The 18809-nt window shown below is 29.7% G+C and overlaps 3 protein-coding genes across 3 annotated transcripts; 2 read left to right on the top strand and 1 right to left on the bottom strand.

Annotated features, from left to right (window-relative positions):
- Positions 1-671: 671 nt before the first annotated feature.
- LOC124531818 (muscle-specific protein 20-like) lies at positions 672-17894 on the bottom strand. Its single transcript, XM_047106355.1, has 4 exons — positions 17691-17894; positions 2151-2362; positions 1773-1893; positions 672-1485 (listed from the first exon to the last, which is right to left on the bottom strand). Exons 1-4 carry the CDS (start codon positions 17712-17714, stop codon positions 1294-1296), a joined length of 549 nt encoding a protein of 182 aa, XP_046962311.1. The 5' UTR covers positions 17715-17894; the 3' UTR covers positions 672-1293.
- Positions 6409-8125, top strand: LOC124531819 (myophilin). The gene is made up of 4 exons (XM_047106356.1): positions 6409-6651; positions 7099-7298; positions 7443-7563; positions 7635-8125. The coding sequence occupies exons 1-4, from the start codon at positions 6646-6648 to the stop codon at positions 7815-7817; spliced, it is 510 nt and encodes a 169-aa protein (XP_046962312.1). The 5' UTR covers positions 6409-6645; the 3' UTR covers positions 7818-8125.
- LOC124531817 lies at positions 14470-17820 on the top strand. The gene is made up of 6 exons (XM_047106353.1): positions 14470-14739; positions 14975-15067; positions 15637-15784; positions 15870-16003; positions 16074-16223; positions 16830-17820. Exons 1-6 carry the CDS (start codon positions 14664-14666, stop codon positions 17012-17014), a joined length of 786 nt encoding a protein of 261 aa, XP_046962309.1. The 5' UTR covers positions 14470-14663; the 3' UTR covers positions 17015-17820.
- Positions 17895-18809: the final 915 nt, after the last annotated feature.

Raw genomic sequence — 18809 nt, 5'->3', positions numbered from 1 at the left:
CACAAAAATGTAACACTCACCTACTCATGTGAAAAATAGACTAAATGATATTTATAAAATACGGACTAAATTTTTAGGCAACAAAATAAAGTCAAAGGATTCCAAGCTTTAAGCTGGATTTAATACTCATTACTAGAAGACAGTAAGTCTTTTTTATAGAATTTGCTAAATTTTCATATCAAATCAAGTTCAAAACATAATACCTAACAACTATCGATTTTAAAATGTAATAAAACTATGTAGGTAAATTATATTACATTACATAACTAAATTCTTTTGTAGTATTTATGAAGCTCTGTTTATTGACAGCGCCGAAAAGGGGTATTTTCTGTGGTGTGCTCGTCATATACCTATTAATTTTTTTTCAAATTATAATATTGTTACTGCAATGTTAAGAAACTTGCATGTCTGCCTCTTACGCTTTTGTCATTTTCAGAAGGATTCTAAGCATTAGCGTCAGAGAGAGACAGAAAATGAAGTAGCCCCTATTTTTTTATATAAATTAAAACACCTTTCAATCAGTATTACAAGGCTTTCATGGTGGCAGACGCGGTTTTTAATGTTCCAACAACATCATTTTTTATCCGGAAATATTTTCTATTGATAAAGAAATAATTTTACGTCAGTTCAGAAGAAGGGATTAAGACCAGGTTAATAACAATACATTTTTGTAGGTTTCTTAAATCTTTTATTTAAAAAAATCATAACATGCCTTTTTAATACAGATAGATATATACAGTATTTCTAAAGTAAGTTTATCCATGATAATATTATAAATTATTAAAAATTTTACATAACTAGCAGTTCTTAACTTCGTTTTAACTATTTTTCAGAGATCACATTTAGGTACCTAGTTATGTCAAGCATAAATTGTTTTTCATTGAAATTTTTAGTAAATATTTTACATTGAGTTAAATATTATACAAAAGTTTGAAATATACCTAGGTATTTAAAAAGTTTGTTAATCGTTTTATTTTTGTGAATATATTATTTATGTAATATGTTAAATGAAACTATTAATACATCATTTTTCATAATAACCATTATAGTTAGTTTATTGTAATTGAACGTAAGTTTTTGAAGATTTAAGAGTACATTTTTGGTTTGTTTTTTCGGTTACATACATACAACTTAAAGAACTTTAAATATAATTGTACTTACATAAATAAAACTAAATAATCTTTGGTAAAGGTTTCATAGCTTTAATAAAAATATGCAATAGACTACATATTATTTAAAACCTAAAGTTATAAATACGTTTAAGGTTCTTCAAGCGCCTATTCTCCTAGTACTTCACTTGCCGAGAATGATTTTGCGTGAAGCGCCGAAGTTTTGTCCAGATTGTGAGGCCAGTTTGTTTGTACCAGCTTGAAGACCGATTACCGCTTCGCCAGCACGAAGAACGTCTTCGCTAAACTCACGTCGGTTTTCCTCAGCGGGTTTTGGACCAAGACCGGGACCACGCCATTCCGGATGTTTGTACGTCTGTAAAAATAATAAACAAACAATTAATCGTTTTTTTTAGAGTTGTACAGTATATTAACTTCAGAAAACATTTAGTTTAATACAATGTTCAAAGATTGCTTAAAATGTATAATGGTCTTAATGGGTTTAATGCCATAATGGGTTAAATAATAATCGATTGAAACTTATTTCTTTTAATAATGATAATTTGTTTAAGGTTTATATAGTAGTATCATTAAAATTATTCGAATAAATCACTTTTGTTTCGGTAGTTGGTATTAATTAGGATAAATTTAAGTAACAATTACCGTTCTGCCAAGAGCAAAGATTGTCTGCGTGACGAGAGCAATGTTTTTCTGGTCCCACAAATCAGTGGATTGGAATAGGTCCGTGTCAGGAACTCCGTATTTGATGCAAGCGTTTTGGAACCTGTAATAATAATAATTGAGTCGAATTTAATTAAACTGAACGTATAACCATTGGGTTTACATGTGATTTTTCATTGTAATTAAAAAAATTAAAAATGAACATTTCTTGTATGCAAAGCAAGAACGCGTACAGATGTGGCGAATTTAACTTGTTTGGATGTGTCTCGCAATTAAATATTTAAATTAGCATGTTCATCAAGAGTTTTATTTGTAAGTTCAACAGTAATTATTCTAAATATAATTATAAAATAAACTTACTGGCTAATATTATCCATAAATTTATAATCTCCCCCGGACACGTTAACCTTGGGGATGATGCCTGGCTGTAGTCTGTTCATTAACTTGCAAAGGATGATTCCGTTCCTAAGGGCTAACTCATAAGGAACATCTGAAGGGAACTTTTCTCCAGTAACAGCTTCAATCCATCTCTGTGCTTCTTGTTCTTTTTCGGGTTCACGCTTGCCAGCGCACTAAAAATAAAACTTAATTTAATAAATAATTCAAAGATACTGGATTAATTTATAACATTGACTTAGATGCTGTAGTCTAATCAAATCGTCGTTTTATATAATTCTTATGTTCATATATAACTAGCGGAAATTGTAGTAAAGTATTAACATCTAATTTACCAAAATTAGTCAATATGAATTTAGGGCCTACGTTACTTTACCTAAGTTATATAAACTGGTATTTAGGCAAAGTACATATATAGAATATAATAAGACTAGCCGAGTGAAGCCTTTGTAGATATATCTCGGTCGCCCAAAAAGGGAACTTTTAGTTACTTTCAAATAATCGTGTATACGAAATATTGAAAACGTGTATTTTTAAAATGTGTTACTTGGTAAAAAATACGATTTGTTTACCTTTTAATGGACTCTGGAATGACAATTTTAAATAAAAAAATACCGGTAATAACCTACTATAAATAATACATAGACACAATTTCAAACAAGTCTATACATAGGTACAAACTTTTAAGCCATGGGCTCAGCGCTGTACACTTTAAAATAGGATCATCTTAATAGAGAAAAGAAAAAATATTTTATTTATTTCATTGTTGTACTGTATACGACTTTTTCTTTACTCTAATTAGGTTAATTGGGTATACAATGTATACCAAATTAATGAAAGATATAATAATGAAACTATGAAAGGAATTAATTTATCGTATAATGTATGTAATATAATTATGTTTTATAATATTTTATTTTATGGCGTTAACAGAGCACCTTTGCATTTAATATGTGCTAGAAGAAAATTTTTCTACACATTTTTAATTGAGATAAACATTTAAATTTAAAACAACGTAAGCAGCATCAATAAATGTCACAGTAAATAATACACAATTTAACTGTAAGTATCAATTTTTAAGGGGTTTCCCGACACGTGCCAACTTGGAAACATACTTCGACTTTGTTGGGTAAATGCCAATACGAGATGTATTTATACATTATAAGTACTTAGTTTTAATGAATATTAATAATATTTTGTAATTCAAATGTAAGAGAAGTTAAGTGAAAGAATTTTCGTCACAAATAAATATTGTCGTTTTATTAATCTATTGAATATCCTTATATTATAATTGCAAAAGTGAGTTTATTTGTAACCCTTTATCGTCTTAAATATTGGACCGATAATCATGATATTTTACACATACGTTCTGAGGGGTATGGAAAATAACATATCCACATATACCTATACCCACTCGACAATCGCGCGCGAGTAAAGCGAAATTAGTTTTCTGATAAAGAAAAAACAACTATAATAGGTTGTCTGTAATAATATTTTCGCGATTATTACACATGAAAATAAAAAATATCTGCCGAAAATGAAACCTTTCTAAATAATAATATTTTAATGTACTCTGCACACACAAATAAAACTAGTTTTAACGTATATTAATAATTTTTATCATCCCGACGTTTCGAGCACTTTACAGAATGATAAAAATAATTAATATACGTGATTTAAATTCGTTCAAATCGTAATCAAAAGAAAGAAGCGATACGAGCCCCTTGATTGATCCAGTATATTATTGTATAAAAGGTAATTGGTAAAAAACATATTTGTTAAAGTATTCTCGTATTGTTTTTTGATAGATATACTGTAGGGTTTTCTTGGCAGGCACCGACTCCAAATATATCAATAATTATAACTACATTCCATATCTTATCTTATATCTTTAAATCTACACAACGGATTTTGATGAGGTTTTTTTTAATAGATAGTGTAATTCCAGGGGAAGGTTTGTATAAATAGCACATGAACAATATAGTAAAGAAACACTGATAATTTTAGAAGTTTGCAATGTGATGTCGTAAATAAACAAATTCTGTAGTATATTTAGTATCAATATTGCACCCGTGCAAAGCCGGGGTGGGTAGCTAGTTGATTATAATATTCGACTATGATAATTACATAAACATAACCTTATTACGGAAGGTGTGTCAAATATCCCAATAACCTATAAATAAAAGATTCGACCGAGTATCGCTAACGTGCTCCTCAGAATTGTTCCGTTCCCTTCCGTTCCGTTACTTTGTAATGGATCCTATGCTCAGAACCTCATCATCAAAATTGGTTAACGTGATTTTCAGTTATTCACCTATTTGTCGCGCATATACATAATGCAAATTTAAGACTTATGTCGTTTTCATACGGATACCATCATCGGAAAAAAATAATATTAAAATAACCCCACGGGAAGCATTACCTTTCAAACAAAAAACAATTATCAAAATCGGTCCACCCAGTGAAAAGTTATGAGGTAACAAACATAAAAAAAAAATACAGACGAATTGATAACCTCCTTCTTTTTGAAGTCGGTTGAAAATTATAATAACGTTTTAAAGTTAATGTTTATGAAGTACTGTTTTTTTACCTTATTGCACTCAAGGATAAATATGTAATAGAAATAATAATGTTACCTTAATAGAATATAGCGACATTAATGTCAAACGTACATACATATATAACAAAAATAATATGCTATTTGCGGTATCGCCCACATCTATTTAGTCCAGATTTATGGTCCATTACACATTCTATATTTAATAAAACCTGATGAATAAGAGTGCATATAACACTTGTATGATTTATTTATACTATGGAAAAACATAACCTTGCATACGATCTATATCAGTTTTTGAATTTATTATGGCTTAATCTTAAATTATCTTAGCCATCGGAAAGTTCGAAATGTTAAATTTAAGTTTACAAATCTTTATTATCTGTAAAAATTGTGTCTTTTGTTATTACTAACAATGTTAACATTTCATTAATCGGATAAAAGGATGAGTATTATACCTAGATATATAAGCGATTTGTTGCTATCATTGCTTTGCGTTTTTTGGTTCTGGTAGTATTAGGTTCTAAAAAATCTTATATCTTCATTCTTTTGTTTTGTTTGGATAATTTCACTGATTTGGACGTGGAAAAGCAATTTAAATACATTATGTCACTGAGCCGAAACGACCATTTAAAATTTGCAGCTGTGTTAACTATTCAGAAAGATATTTTTTTTACAGTTGAAGAGCTTGTCGTAACTAGGATTAACCATAATAAAATGTATGTGCCGACGAAATTAGGCACTGAAAGCTTATTTTTAATGCTACTGCCAAACGACGAATGTTTACGATTTAATGTCAGTTGAATTCAAATAAAATGTAGAGAAAGAGTTTGATATTTTAATTTTGCATTTTATATTTAAAAACACATTATGTAAATGGTTTGATATATGATTCTATTAAACATTAAAGTAAGTATAAAGTACTGTATTAAAAAATAAGAACAATATGAGTAGACTGTTAATTATGCTAAATTAAGACCAAAATATACTTAGTAAAATTATAATATATGTATCTATATAAAAAACTCTTAACCAGATCCCATTATATATTTTAATTATAATTCGAGTGTGTTAGAGTGACATGTACAAATATTCACATTTATTAGCAAGATTTATCGCTCGTGCAACGGTTTATTGGTATCGAAATTGAAAGAGAACAGACTATTTTTAAAACCAAAATAGATTTAAAAGCCGGAAATTGCATCATACTGAATTCATCCGATGATAAATATAAAAAGATATACGAGATGTTTCTAAAGCTGAGTCTTTATACGATGTTGTATAAAATTTGAGAAATGAAAATTTGATAAAGTTGCATACGAGGATATTAAAAGTAATTTTAAATAGTTTGCGAATAACTATTTCATGCTTATAAAAAAAAAAGGTTTATGTGCAATCTACAATTAAAACATTAACAGATAATACGACAATTACTATCGAAACTTGTTCAAAAACAAAACTCACCTCTTTGTAATACTCTATTATCTGTATAAGAGTAATTAAAAAAAAACATGTATTACAAGCCTCAATTTTACTCGCGCGAATTAACCAAATTTATTTCAATTATGATAACCGTTATCATTTATTTCAAAACACTTTTAAACATTTCATATTCGTGAGTTGATAGTTTAAAACAAAATTAACAACAGACAGCTTTTTCATTTGACCGTAAACATTTTAAGTTCGACATCGTTTTATGACCAATCACACCATGATAGCCTGGACGGCAATGGTGTAATAACTATAATTACAAGCTTGTTGAAAACAACTGGCGAAATGACGTTCGCCGCCCCCGCGGACGCTGACCGGCTTTGGGCGGGCGGCTTCGAAGCCAGTCCACATTTTGGTACGGATCAGGATACTCGTTTCATTAGTGTTCATTAAATTGCAGATCTTATCAAGATGCCCGTAAGAGCCTTAAATCATTTTTATATCAATATATTTTTTAATAATTTGTTTAATAATAATTATGATTACATAATGTATTTTTTTAATGAGTTTCGGTTTTGTTAATTCATCTCAATAAATCTTTTTAATCTGTACATAATGTTTTAGAAATAATGTTTCGTTATTTTTATTTTGGATCTATGTTAATGGCACATTCATGATCGCAGACGCAGCTGCGCGTATTCAGTCTGCGCTGAATTACTGCACGCGTCCTTTAATCTCGAAAGCTTTCCAGGCGCATCATTGAGATAACATCCGTAGGTTTGCGTTAACGTTATTTTCGGATATGATTCTGGAATCCGGTCGCGCTACCATCAAACGACTTGGCACTGGAGCAGATATTTTATGGCTGTTGTTCAAAGTCTTTGCTTTTATTTACGTCTCTGACATAAACACAAATGTTTGCAGGCTAGAAACAAGGAACAAGAGGAGGAAGTTCTCGTCTGGATATACACCGTACTCGGGGAGCCCCGTCCTAAGGGGGAATATGAGGATATCCTCAAGGATGGAACTGTGCTGTGCAAACTGATTAACAAGTTAGCTCCTGGATCAGTCAAAAAGATTCAAGAGAGAGGGACCAACTTCCAGCTCATGGAAAACATCCAAAGGTATTCAATTTGAAGTCACAACATAGTGTTTTATCTATAATGTCTTACATAATGTAATATAGTTACATACGTAATATCGTTAAATACACGCTAATTTTATTTATTTATTCATGTGTCATTCATGTCTAACATCGTGAATTTCAGGTTCCAAGCAGCTGTTAAAAAGTACGGCGTTCCAGAAGAGGAAATTTTCCAGACGGCTGATTTATTTGAGAGGCGTAACATTCCTCAAGTCACCTTATGTTTATACTCACTTGGCAGAATTGTAAGTATTTAATTTAAAAAATGTTATATTAAATAATGTTCGAATAATTCAAATTAATTTAATGTTTTTAGACTCAGAAACACCCAGAATACAATGGTCCGCAGCTAGGACCTAAGATGGCGGAAAAGAACGAACGTACCTTTACAGAGGAACAGCTTAGAGCGCACAACGCTGAACTCAATCTCCAGATGGGCTATAATAAGGGCGCCTCTCAATCCGGCCATGGTGGATTTGGCAACACCCGCCATATGTAATTACCTAACTAATAACATATCATCACCATGTCAAATATTTAAGACCAAAACCGACTTATTCGGTAAATCAGTATTTTTTTCAAAACTGTAGCTAATTTTATCTTTAAAATTCTCAGGGTAAAGTGTTTTTTTCATATGTTGCTCGATGAATGTTTGTTATTTTTTTTTTATTTTGATTGAACACTCAAGCAATGAATTTTATAAAGGGGAAATGCAATATTGTTTTCTAACAATCTTAAGAACTTTTTACCTGACTAATCTAATTTTGTACATATTTTATATTATTTAATAAAAAACTTTTTGTATAATTTCTTTTTACTTTTAATGTGATTTAAAACGTAAAATTTTAAAACATTATATTTATGAGTACATAAGTTTGTCTTGTTATAAATTAAAGATTACATAAAAAATCTTATTTGGAGTGCGTTTAGAATAGTCGTCAAACTATAAATAAAACTCTAATCAATATTATGTAATAAAAATCATATAAATCTTAATCAACAATCATTCAATGTTATATTCGGGAATAGAAGTTATTTGCGTTGACATTGATGAATTCATGTTTAAGCTGTCATTTGTCACAAACAATTATTTATCTCATACAATTATTATTTAAGATCAGACATTAGAATGTGCCAAGTTAAACATTATTAGAGATTTTCTAATTAACAATTCGAAATGACATATTTAATTGACATGGTGTATAAATTAGAATCATCTACCAAATTTATTTGGAATGAAAATGTGTTAAACACTCACACATCTAAATATGTTATATTATATTTATATTACACTGTGATAGTTATACTTTACAAACGAACGACAACAGCCTGTAAATTTTCCACTGCTGGGCTAAGGCCTCCTTTCCCTTTGAGGAGAAGGTTTGGAATTTATTTTAATACGCTATTCCAATGCGAGTTGGTGGAATACACATGCAGGCATAGGCAGAATTTGTTTGAAATTAGACACATGCAGGTTTCCTGACGATGTTTTCCTTCACAGCTGAGCACGAGATGAAACACAAATTATGCACATAAATATTCTGTGGTGTTTGCCGGGTCTTGAACCCGCAATCATCGGTTAAGATGCACGCGTTCCAACCACTGGGCCATTTCTCCTCGATCTTATTTACGTATGAGTAATTTCATTCTGCGTTATAATAAATTTGAGTCTAGATCATTTTTATCCTTGCGGAAAAGTTGAGATTGAAGCAATTGAAAGAGTTGATAGTTACTAAAATTCACTATATCGCGACTGTGAGAAGTACTATAACTAAATTCCGTAGTAATATGCATGCTCAGATGAAGCTATGCGCATATTATTACAAAATGAACAAAATTGTTGACAGATAAACGATGTAAGCGAAAGTAATAATTGACAAACTTAACACAACATCTCAACGCGTCGAGATTTCAAAATATTTTTTAAAATGTCAAAGAATTGTTGTTTAGGTCTGCCAGAACTAGCTTAATAATCATTTATAAAAAAAATAAATGTTTTATGTGTTTACATCTAGTAATATCTTATCGTATTTTTGTTTAGCTAGAAACATTGAACTTTATAACATAATATGAAACATGATTACTTATGTAACTACACTACACTTATATAATACACATATTGTTTCTTCGAACCCAAAGCGCCATAATCGACAAAAAAACACAATCGTGTTTGCAATCGTTATCTCTCTAATGTAATAAATCTCTGCTTTAACTATTTTAGTTACATTATTGAAATTGAAATTCATAGAAATTTAAAAGAGAATAAATATAAAATCTATTCTTATAACACCAATGACCTAATGGGATCTAAAATATTATAATATATATTATGTTATTATATTACATTATCTACGATATATATTACTATTTCTGTAAACTTAGTAATTATATTTACGGAACTTATAAAACTGGCTGGTAGATACTGATATTTGACGTTAGACAAAATAGAATTATAGATTTGACAGACCACAAGATCACCTAAACGCGGTTTTATAAATTTGTACCTCTGTGTAGCACCCATATATTCTTTTACATATTCATGCTTGATTAGATTTTCTAAATATAATGTTATTTTATTACACTAAGTCTTTACTAACTCATCGTAGAACACGAACGTGAAATGTCAAATTGATATATTCAATTTTGACTATATATATATATATATATATATATATATATATATATATATATATATATATATACATATATTTATATGATACACGTATCAAACTAGCGTATATAAATAAACGCGATAGTCTGTTTGTTAACATTTTACAAGAGAAATACGAAGTCCTTACAGACTTACACTGCAGGCGTATCTGAGCGTATCTCAATCTAACACAAAAATATATGTATATGTAAAATGCTATGTAATGAATAACTGCGTGAATGTGACCTTAATAATCATATAATCATTTCCAAATATTATTTTTTCGTATTATTTTCATTTCATATTGATAATATTGCATGTAAGTGCTATTAGAAGATCGATACCTTTGAAATTTAATTGAAGAAATTATAAACCATTCCGAGAAAAGTTACCAACCAATAAACAAGCAGAAAATAAATTGAAAATCGACTCTATTACAATGTATTAAGTAACGTAACGCATAAAAATAGGTTTATCTTTTAAATTTAAACCATAAACTATTTTGAAGCTATAAAATAGAGTTGAGACAGAGAAATAACCACAAAATCTTTGCACGATTCATAAGCAATTTAATTAAACAATTTTCTTAGAAAAACGTACTTACATCGTGTCAATTCTGTAATGGGTTCAGAAACAAAAATAACATTGCTTAAAAAGAAAAATTATTATGGGGATCTTAAATGGAAAACATTAAAATTAGGAGGGCAAAAGTGAAATCATTAGTAGAAAATCATTGAAAGTCAAAGTACCAGGCTTGCATAAGCAGTGAAAGAGTTTCGAGTTCCAGAAAGAACGATGCCATTCGCGCGTGGGCTCCAACGCTGTATGATTTGTTTATCTTGATCAGGAGCCAAGAAACGAGGATGTACTGTTGAATTTATCCTCACTCATGACTACAACTAAAAGGCCTTGACATAAGTATGGTTTACGTCAAGAAATCGGTGATAGGCTAAATTTATATTTTACGAATTAGATTTGATATGATATACGAGGCGATTACGAATAATCAACTGTAATTATTATGTTGCAAATTACTCTCAAAAAAATAGTAATTACAGATCCGATAATATTTTATGAATTTCTAAATTATACGTCTTACGATTTACGACACGATTATTTTATAAACTAGCTGTGCCCGCGACCTTGTACGCTTTGGAATTTAACAAAAAAAAAATATTAGTTATCTGTTATCTCCTTATTATATCAGTAATCTGCCAGTGAAAGTCCCGTCAAAATCGGACCAGTCGTTACTGAGATTAGCCCTAACAAACAGACAGACAGACAGTCAGACAAAAATTGTAAAAATGTTATTTTGGTAATGTACCATGTATACATACATGTGCATTGAGTAATTAAGGGCTATTTTAATAATACAAACAAACACTCCAATTTTATTTTATGTACTTATAGATAGACGAAGAGAAATAGCATAAAATAGGTATAAAAATTTATTTATGTCATGCACACGCATATATGGGGTGAAATTAGTTATGAAATCGAAATATTATCTATGAAAAATATGACACTTTGTTAAATAATTAATAGTTATCCTGTAATTATAACTACATTTCGTGTAAGAAAAATATTAAATTTAAATATGACAGGCTGAATGTTGAATAGGAAAGTAAAGTAAAAAAAATATTTGCCTAACTATTGACCGAATGCAAGTGTTTGCACAAAATGCCGAACACCGCCATAAAACAAATTTTAGGATCATCATCCCTAATTAGTACTTACCTACATATTATGCTAATGATTTACAAAGTTTGATGAAATTATTCATCAGCCATGGTGCGTGGGTTCGTTGGCGTGGATTTTGTAAAATTACTATCATATGAGCCAAAATCTTAATTGTTTGTATGACTAATTAATTATATTTAATGGCAAAAAGACTTTTTTTATATTTTTAAATATTAAGTCATATCTTTCAATACTGTATTTATTTTGAGTTATAATAAACCAATCCAATGTTATTGTAAAATGACGATTCAAAAGTGCTTGTAAAAGCCTACTTGAATATAGTTTGTTTTGATTTTGATTTTATTATGTAATATAAAGACACAAAGGATTAGTATTCATTATCAAAGATAAAACGTCTGTGAGTAATAACTATGAGAGAAAAATGTCTCGCTTAAATTTTCTTAAAAATGATAAAATAGATATATTAAAGAGGTTAGTCAAGGAGGCCTTTATTTTCTTCCTTCAATCAACTTCTATTTTTAATAAACCTGTTTAAGGCTTAAATTCTGTTTTGACAACATTCAAAAAGTTTTGCTTTCTCGGAAGTTTAACAGACTAATAACTTAATTTGTTTATAGCAAACTTGAAACTCGAGTAAATACATAAGCTATTTTTATACCGGACACCTAACGACCTAAATTCATAAAAGCGAGCGAAGACGCAGGCAACTATTTTAACTTATGATTTTAATTTCAACATGCTGTTTCATCAAGATTTGATCTAGATTACATCACGATTATTTCCTAGACTATGTGATCTTTTCTAAATATTAACAGACTAAAATGATTGCATATTCGGTTAGGCAAATCGATAAATATATGAATATGTAATATAGAAATGTGCTAATTTTCTAGCCTAGACTGGCACAGACTAAAAATGGCACGGTAAAAAAACATGTACCTATTTAGGAAACTCTACATTTATCACAGAACACATCAATCGTTACGTATGCAAATTAACTACTTAAATAATCTATCTATATATACGTATCGGATGTTATTCTGCGTTATGTACCTTTTTTATGCTCTTTTCACGAAGTGGTAACCGTCGGAAATGAACCACCTACACCTGTACACAATCAACAGGGTTGATTGATACTTTGAATTTGAGCCATTGAACTATATACCTCGAATAGTAAAGCTGAGAGGTCTTGAATTGAATATGATGATACTTATGTAAATTAAATTATAATAAAGAGCACAATAACAATAATATATAATAAAATTACTACTACGACTTATTAACGGATATTACCACTAAGATGATTTTCAGGTCACACTAGGGAGCAAAAGAGATAGTCAACAAATGATGTTACTTGAAATTAAACTTTATTAAGTACTAGTTTTCGCTTGTGGATTTGACCGATTGAAGGAGCGGTCGTAGCATTTAGTTATACGAGAGCTTCTGTGCTTTCTTGCTTCAAGCTTAATTTACAGATTTGTAATTTTTTTTTGTCTCTACAGGTTTTGTCGACCGTTTTATTAACTTAAAAGAGAGGGTCATATTATGTTTGACGAGTTTTTGTATTAACTTTATTATCATTCATTTGTACTTACTCGCGAATGTTAAAATTGCCTACATTACCACACTACTAATTTCTATATTATATGTTTAGTGCTGCGGACGAGACATTATATCAGCTGTACTAAGTACCTCGGGTAAAAACACCATTAAAGCTCTTTAATAAGTCCTTTATCCTGTGCCTCACTGTGTATTGTGTAAGCTTCGAGACCGCATTCACTGCTCAAGGCCTTTAAGTTTACAAAGCCGTTCTCTAGTCACCCTAACCTAACTATAAGGTAATAATTTCATAACACTTCCCTTTTGTTATAAGGATATTAACATACATGAAATAAAATTACTTAATTGTTAAGTCAATATTATACTTTATTATTTAGTAATAATAGTTTGTATTGATTTTTGTAAATTAATAATGCAAAAACGGATTTCGATAATATTTGGAATAGACATAGAATTTACTCTTACTTAATACATGCAACATACACTGGCGAAACCGAGCAAATCTACTCAACAAATTATACTTTATACTTATTTAATTATATACTTTATAAAATTAAAGTTAAAATGACGAGTAAAAAATGTTGATTGCCAAATAAATTTAACGTCCAAGGAACCGTTGATACGGAACGAGCGTAACACTTGTTATCTGCTATTATTAGGTTTCGGTTACGAATGCATCGCTTCACCAAACAACATACTAGAAAAACTAGTTGCCCAGGAAGTGTGCGTGGTAATACTTGCAATGGTTTCTAGGTCACATGTAGTCCTTATTTTAGGTAGTATCACCCAATATGATGAATTATAGGCCTACACTAAATGCCGTAGTATTTTATATACATAACAACAATATGATAGACACCTATTTTAATGACAATAAGAAATCTTGTGATTTTTTATAAAACATCCAACTATTGTAATGAGACCAATAAAACAATATAACAATAGACTTAACATCTCTGCAATACGTTAATTGATGTAATAATGCATATTACTTTAAAAATAGAACTACATACCATTGAAAAGAATGTCACATTGATGATATTGCAAGAAAACACCGAGTAAACAGAAATGTAAACATTATATAAGCGTCAGATAAAAGTTGTTGCATGACTATGTTGTCTTGGTATCTATTGCTACATTAGGTAGGTACCTACGCTGTAACTTGTCTCGAAAACGAATCGAAAAAATCATCCATTAATATAATAAGGGGGGGATTGTGTGTGCTGTGCACTCATCAGTGATAGTTACTTAAGAAGGGCAAAGTTTAAAATATATTTACTTATACTAACAATTGCGTGGTACTCCCCACCATTCGGTACGGAGTCAAACAGACCGGCTCATAGGAGACAGTCACAACCTACCACCTCGAGCAGCCAGCTCGGGGCTCACGAACCTAAGGTTCATAACTGCAATTAATTGTAAATCTAATAAAACATGCAGTTAATATTCTTTATAGTGATCACTGTGCTCCAATTTTCAGCGATAGTCGCTGATTATTATAAAACGAAGCGTAAGTATTATTGTGTGTAGGCTTTCTTTTCTGTTTTATGATATTATTCAACTTATAATCGTTAATAATAAAACATTTTTTATTTTTATTGTTACGCTTTTAATCAATTACCTGTAGATTTTATTTTTAATGTTCTATAAAGTAAAGTTCATCTTCTTAAATTTATTTTGTCCTAGTAGTCGGTTGTTTATAAAAATAATAGCTGTATTTGATCTTTCGTTCGTTTATGTTTTAGCTAATTTTGTGCAGACTTGTTTGAAAAGTGATCCCGACTTCGAAGATTGTTCTAAGGACGCCGTACAACAACTCTTCAATGCCTTGGGGCCCGGTACCTATATTTTGTATATCATTGTGTCGTTATTCGTATGAAATAACATTTCTTTATGACATTATGTATTACGGATAAGTAGGTAATGTGCGGTTACTAGACCAATCAGCTGCGTAAGTCGCTGTTGCAGAGCCTATTTCTATTGCACAACGGTAATACGCCTTACATACCTACTCTTATCGCTTAATCCCTGGTATTAACTATTACCTAATGATTGTATTTTTGCCTCATTAAGACGCATAGATTGAACGGCTACAGGTTTGATTACGTATTTTATGTTGACCAAAATACGAAAAAGGGTCTAACATAAAAAAATGCCTGTGTAAGGTATCGTAATAAGTTACATTATGTAACTAAACTAATAAGTAAATTGTCTTCAATAGTCATAGCAATCATGGGTTCATAAGCCTCGAAGTTGGTGACATAGTCTTACTTACGAAATGTGTTAGTATAGTGGGACATAACCAGCAGAAAGCGAAAGTGCTATTTCTTCATCTTGTTTACATTATAAAATGGTTGTAACATTTTTTAATCATAATTATGAAAATAAAACTATTATTCTTTTACAGGGTTACCAGAAATAAATTTGCCCCCTATAGATCCACTAAATATTCCCAAAATAAGGATTTTGCAAGGCGATGGGCCAGTTAATGTTAATGCCGCACTTGATAATGTTGTGGTAACAGGTTTTGGTCGTACCGAAGTATTGCTCAGTCAGTAAGTTAACATTTTCATAATTCTAATTTACTAATATTGCAATGACTTTAAGGTGTTACGTTATAGCATTTGTGAATTTTTTTAGAGTAGATGGTGAGACATACAACTTTTATACAAAAGTTCGTGTTCCGAAAATTAGAATCGAGGGTACTTATGACTTAAGAGGCAAAATATTGTTAATACCTCTAGTTGGCAGTGGTCTTTGTTGGTTTGAACCAAGTAAGTATATATTATTTTTTGTAATAAATTGTCGAATTTTCTTTGTTTTATTATTGACACACTTTTACAGGTAACATGACAATAGATATCGTTAGCGATGTGAAGCTTTATGAGAAAGATAATTTACCTTTTTTTAATGTAACCAAAGTGCATGTTAAATACAATATTGGGGGGCTTAAATTGCATATGAGCAATTTATTTGATGGAATTTCATCATTAGGTAAGTTTATTTCATTTATAAAATTCAATGTAGCAGCGCCATCAGTTGTTATAATTTAGTACTATATGAAAGGCAACCGCGCTAGATTAACCTGCATGAGATTTTGCTATCCTATAATAGATGGCGCTTATGTGTTCAAAATGTTTAACTTTAAGCATATCTTCAAGACTTATGATGGCCTAGTATATTCGTGTTACAAATTGCAACGTTGAAACGTCGTGAGACGTTGTTGTGTGTGACCTTGAAGTCCATTGTTGCCAATTCGCCGTATTTTGCATTAAAAAAATAATACATTATTCTCATTCATTTTAGTTTTAATATTTTATTTAACATTTGGAAATTATTATATGTGTATTACTAATTACTGTATAGGTCAATTTTGTTGGTGAATTGTATACGCGTGTATTTTTCTTTTTACTTTTTACTTTTATCATCCAATTTCGCATTAATTCAATAACAAAAGAAGACAGGTATTTGTGATAATTTAATACAACAAATTGTATCACATAAATGTGACTATTTTATTAAACATTCAAGGTGGTAAATTATTTTATTTTAAACCAATTGCAATGTAAGATTTATAATAAATACATTTTTACTTTTCAGAGGATAGCACAAATGCGTATTTGAACGCAAATTGGCGTCCAGTCTCCGAGTCTTTGAGACCAATATTATCAAAGACTATAGAAGATATTTTATTAGGCTTCATGCAACAAATATTCCACAATCTGCCGGGAAACTTTATGATTGGAGACTTAAAAACCAATTTAATAAATAATAAAAGAAATTAATAAATCATATGTACATAATATGCTTTAATTTAAATTTAGGTTATTTTAATATTATTTATAAATAAATTCTATTTCTTAAGGATTGTATTGTATTATATATTCTTTGTCAATTTTAGTTGTTTACTATTGAAGGCAATGTTTTGTTTTTAATACTTTGCGAGTGATATTATTATTACAAGTATTAAGTTTATTTTATTTTAATTTAAAGTAAGGATGTAAATAATATACTTTTGAATTATTTTTTTTATTTACATTTAACCTATTTGAAATATGAATTATCATTAGTAACTATTACGATTAGCGAAACTCTCTTGTACACTAAACTGAAAATAATATAACATTTATAATTCAAATAAAAACTTAGTTTTAGACCTACATATAATTTACCTGAATTTCAGGTGGATCTGCCAAGGTCAAATGGATTACTCATCTTATTTGTTTCGCGGTCATAAGCTAGCAATATTTTCTTTTATCTATTTATATTCAATTTTATCTTTATAAATAATAAATAATATATTACTAATCGAAGTAAATTTAAATTTCAGTTCTTATTCTAATTATATTACATATTATGAAATTAAATGATTAGACACGTAATCCACATATACCAAATAAACTTTATGATCATTTTGAATTTATTTTATGTATTTCTACATAAAATGTAATCTTTATTTACCTGCCAAATAGGACGTCCAGGCATTTTAAAAAACGAGGATTTCCAAAACACTTCACAGTAACACTAACCACTTGCGTGAGTTTGACACGCCTGTCACTAGATGGCTCTCTCGCAAAAGTTGAGAACAAAATAAGCGCTACTGAGTCACCTTACGTGTTTTATACGGCGCAAAGCGATATCGGTGTAAATACCAGTGAGAACGGACACTACGCAGAAACGAGAAAACGAGAGACGAAAATATCTCCTTACGCAGTCAGAATCGATTACTGAAATACTTTATTATAGAAATAAGTACCGCACCATACATTTTATTACTAATAAATTTGTTTTAACTCCATAATCAGTTTTTTTAGAAAACAAACTTCTATGTAAATAACATCTTCCTGTTAAATTTAATTTGAATGTTTTTTTATATCAAAATACATTGAAGTTTATTTTTAAAAACTGACCTTTTCTTAACCGCATTAGTAAAAAGTCATGATTAAAGATAGAAGTCAAATCCAAACTCTATTTAGGTTTTGCAAAAATGCCGATGATGTTTAACTCGCTATGTCATAGGTCAAAGCGAATAGTAATTATTTATAAAAAAAAAACTTTATTTGGAATATTGAGCAAATTATAAGGTTTCGCATATTATATTTATGTATATTGTAATTGGTATTCTTATCAGCAGTACAAGTGTGTGCCAAATTTCAGTTTCATCGGTTATCTTAAAGATATATCTTAAAGATATAAAATAAAATGAAAATACTGGAATTAACTGTATTTAGTCACATTAAAAGTGAGATTGACTCAGTACTCTATGATTGTGTCTATTCAGAGACAGTATGTTACAAAATATTATTAAGCTTGATCCACCCATGTATGTATGTGGAACATAGGAATAAATATTTTCCATCGAATAAATTTAATAAGAACATAAAAAAATATGTATAAAAGAACTTTTAAATTACTTAATAAAGTTTTGCTTCTATATACCAATTGTAATGAAACCTATTTTAAGTAATAAATATAATATTTCAAATTCTACCAGAATTCCATAATTTTCTTTGCTATTACACGTTTATCTTAATTAAATCAGTTTTATTATGTCGACGATGTGATATTTGATTAGTGAGT

The sequence above is a fragment of the Vanessa cardui genome, chromosome 8, assembly GCF_905220365.1.
Source record: "Vanessa cardui chromosome 8, ilVanCard2.1, whole genome shotgun sequence".
Taxonomy (NCBI): Eukaryota; Metazoa; Arthropoda; class Insecta; order Lepidoptera; family Nymphalidae; genus Vanessa; species Vanessa cardui.
The sequence above is the reverse complement of the archived record's forward strand: the minus strand, read 5'-3'. Positions and strand labels throughout refer to the sequence as shown.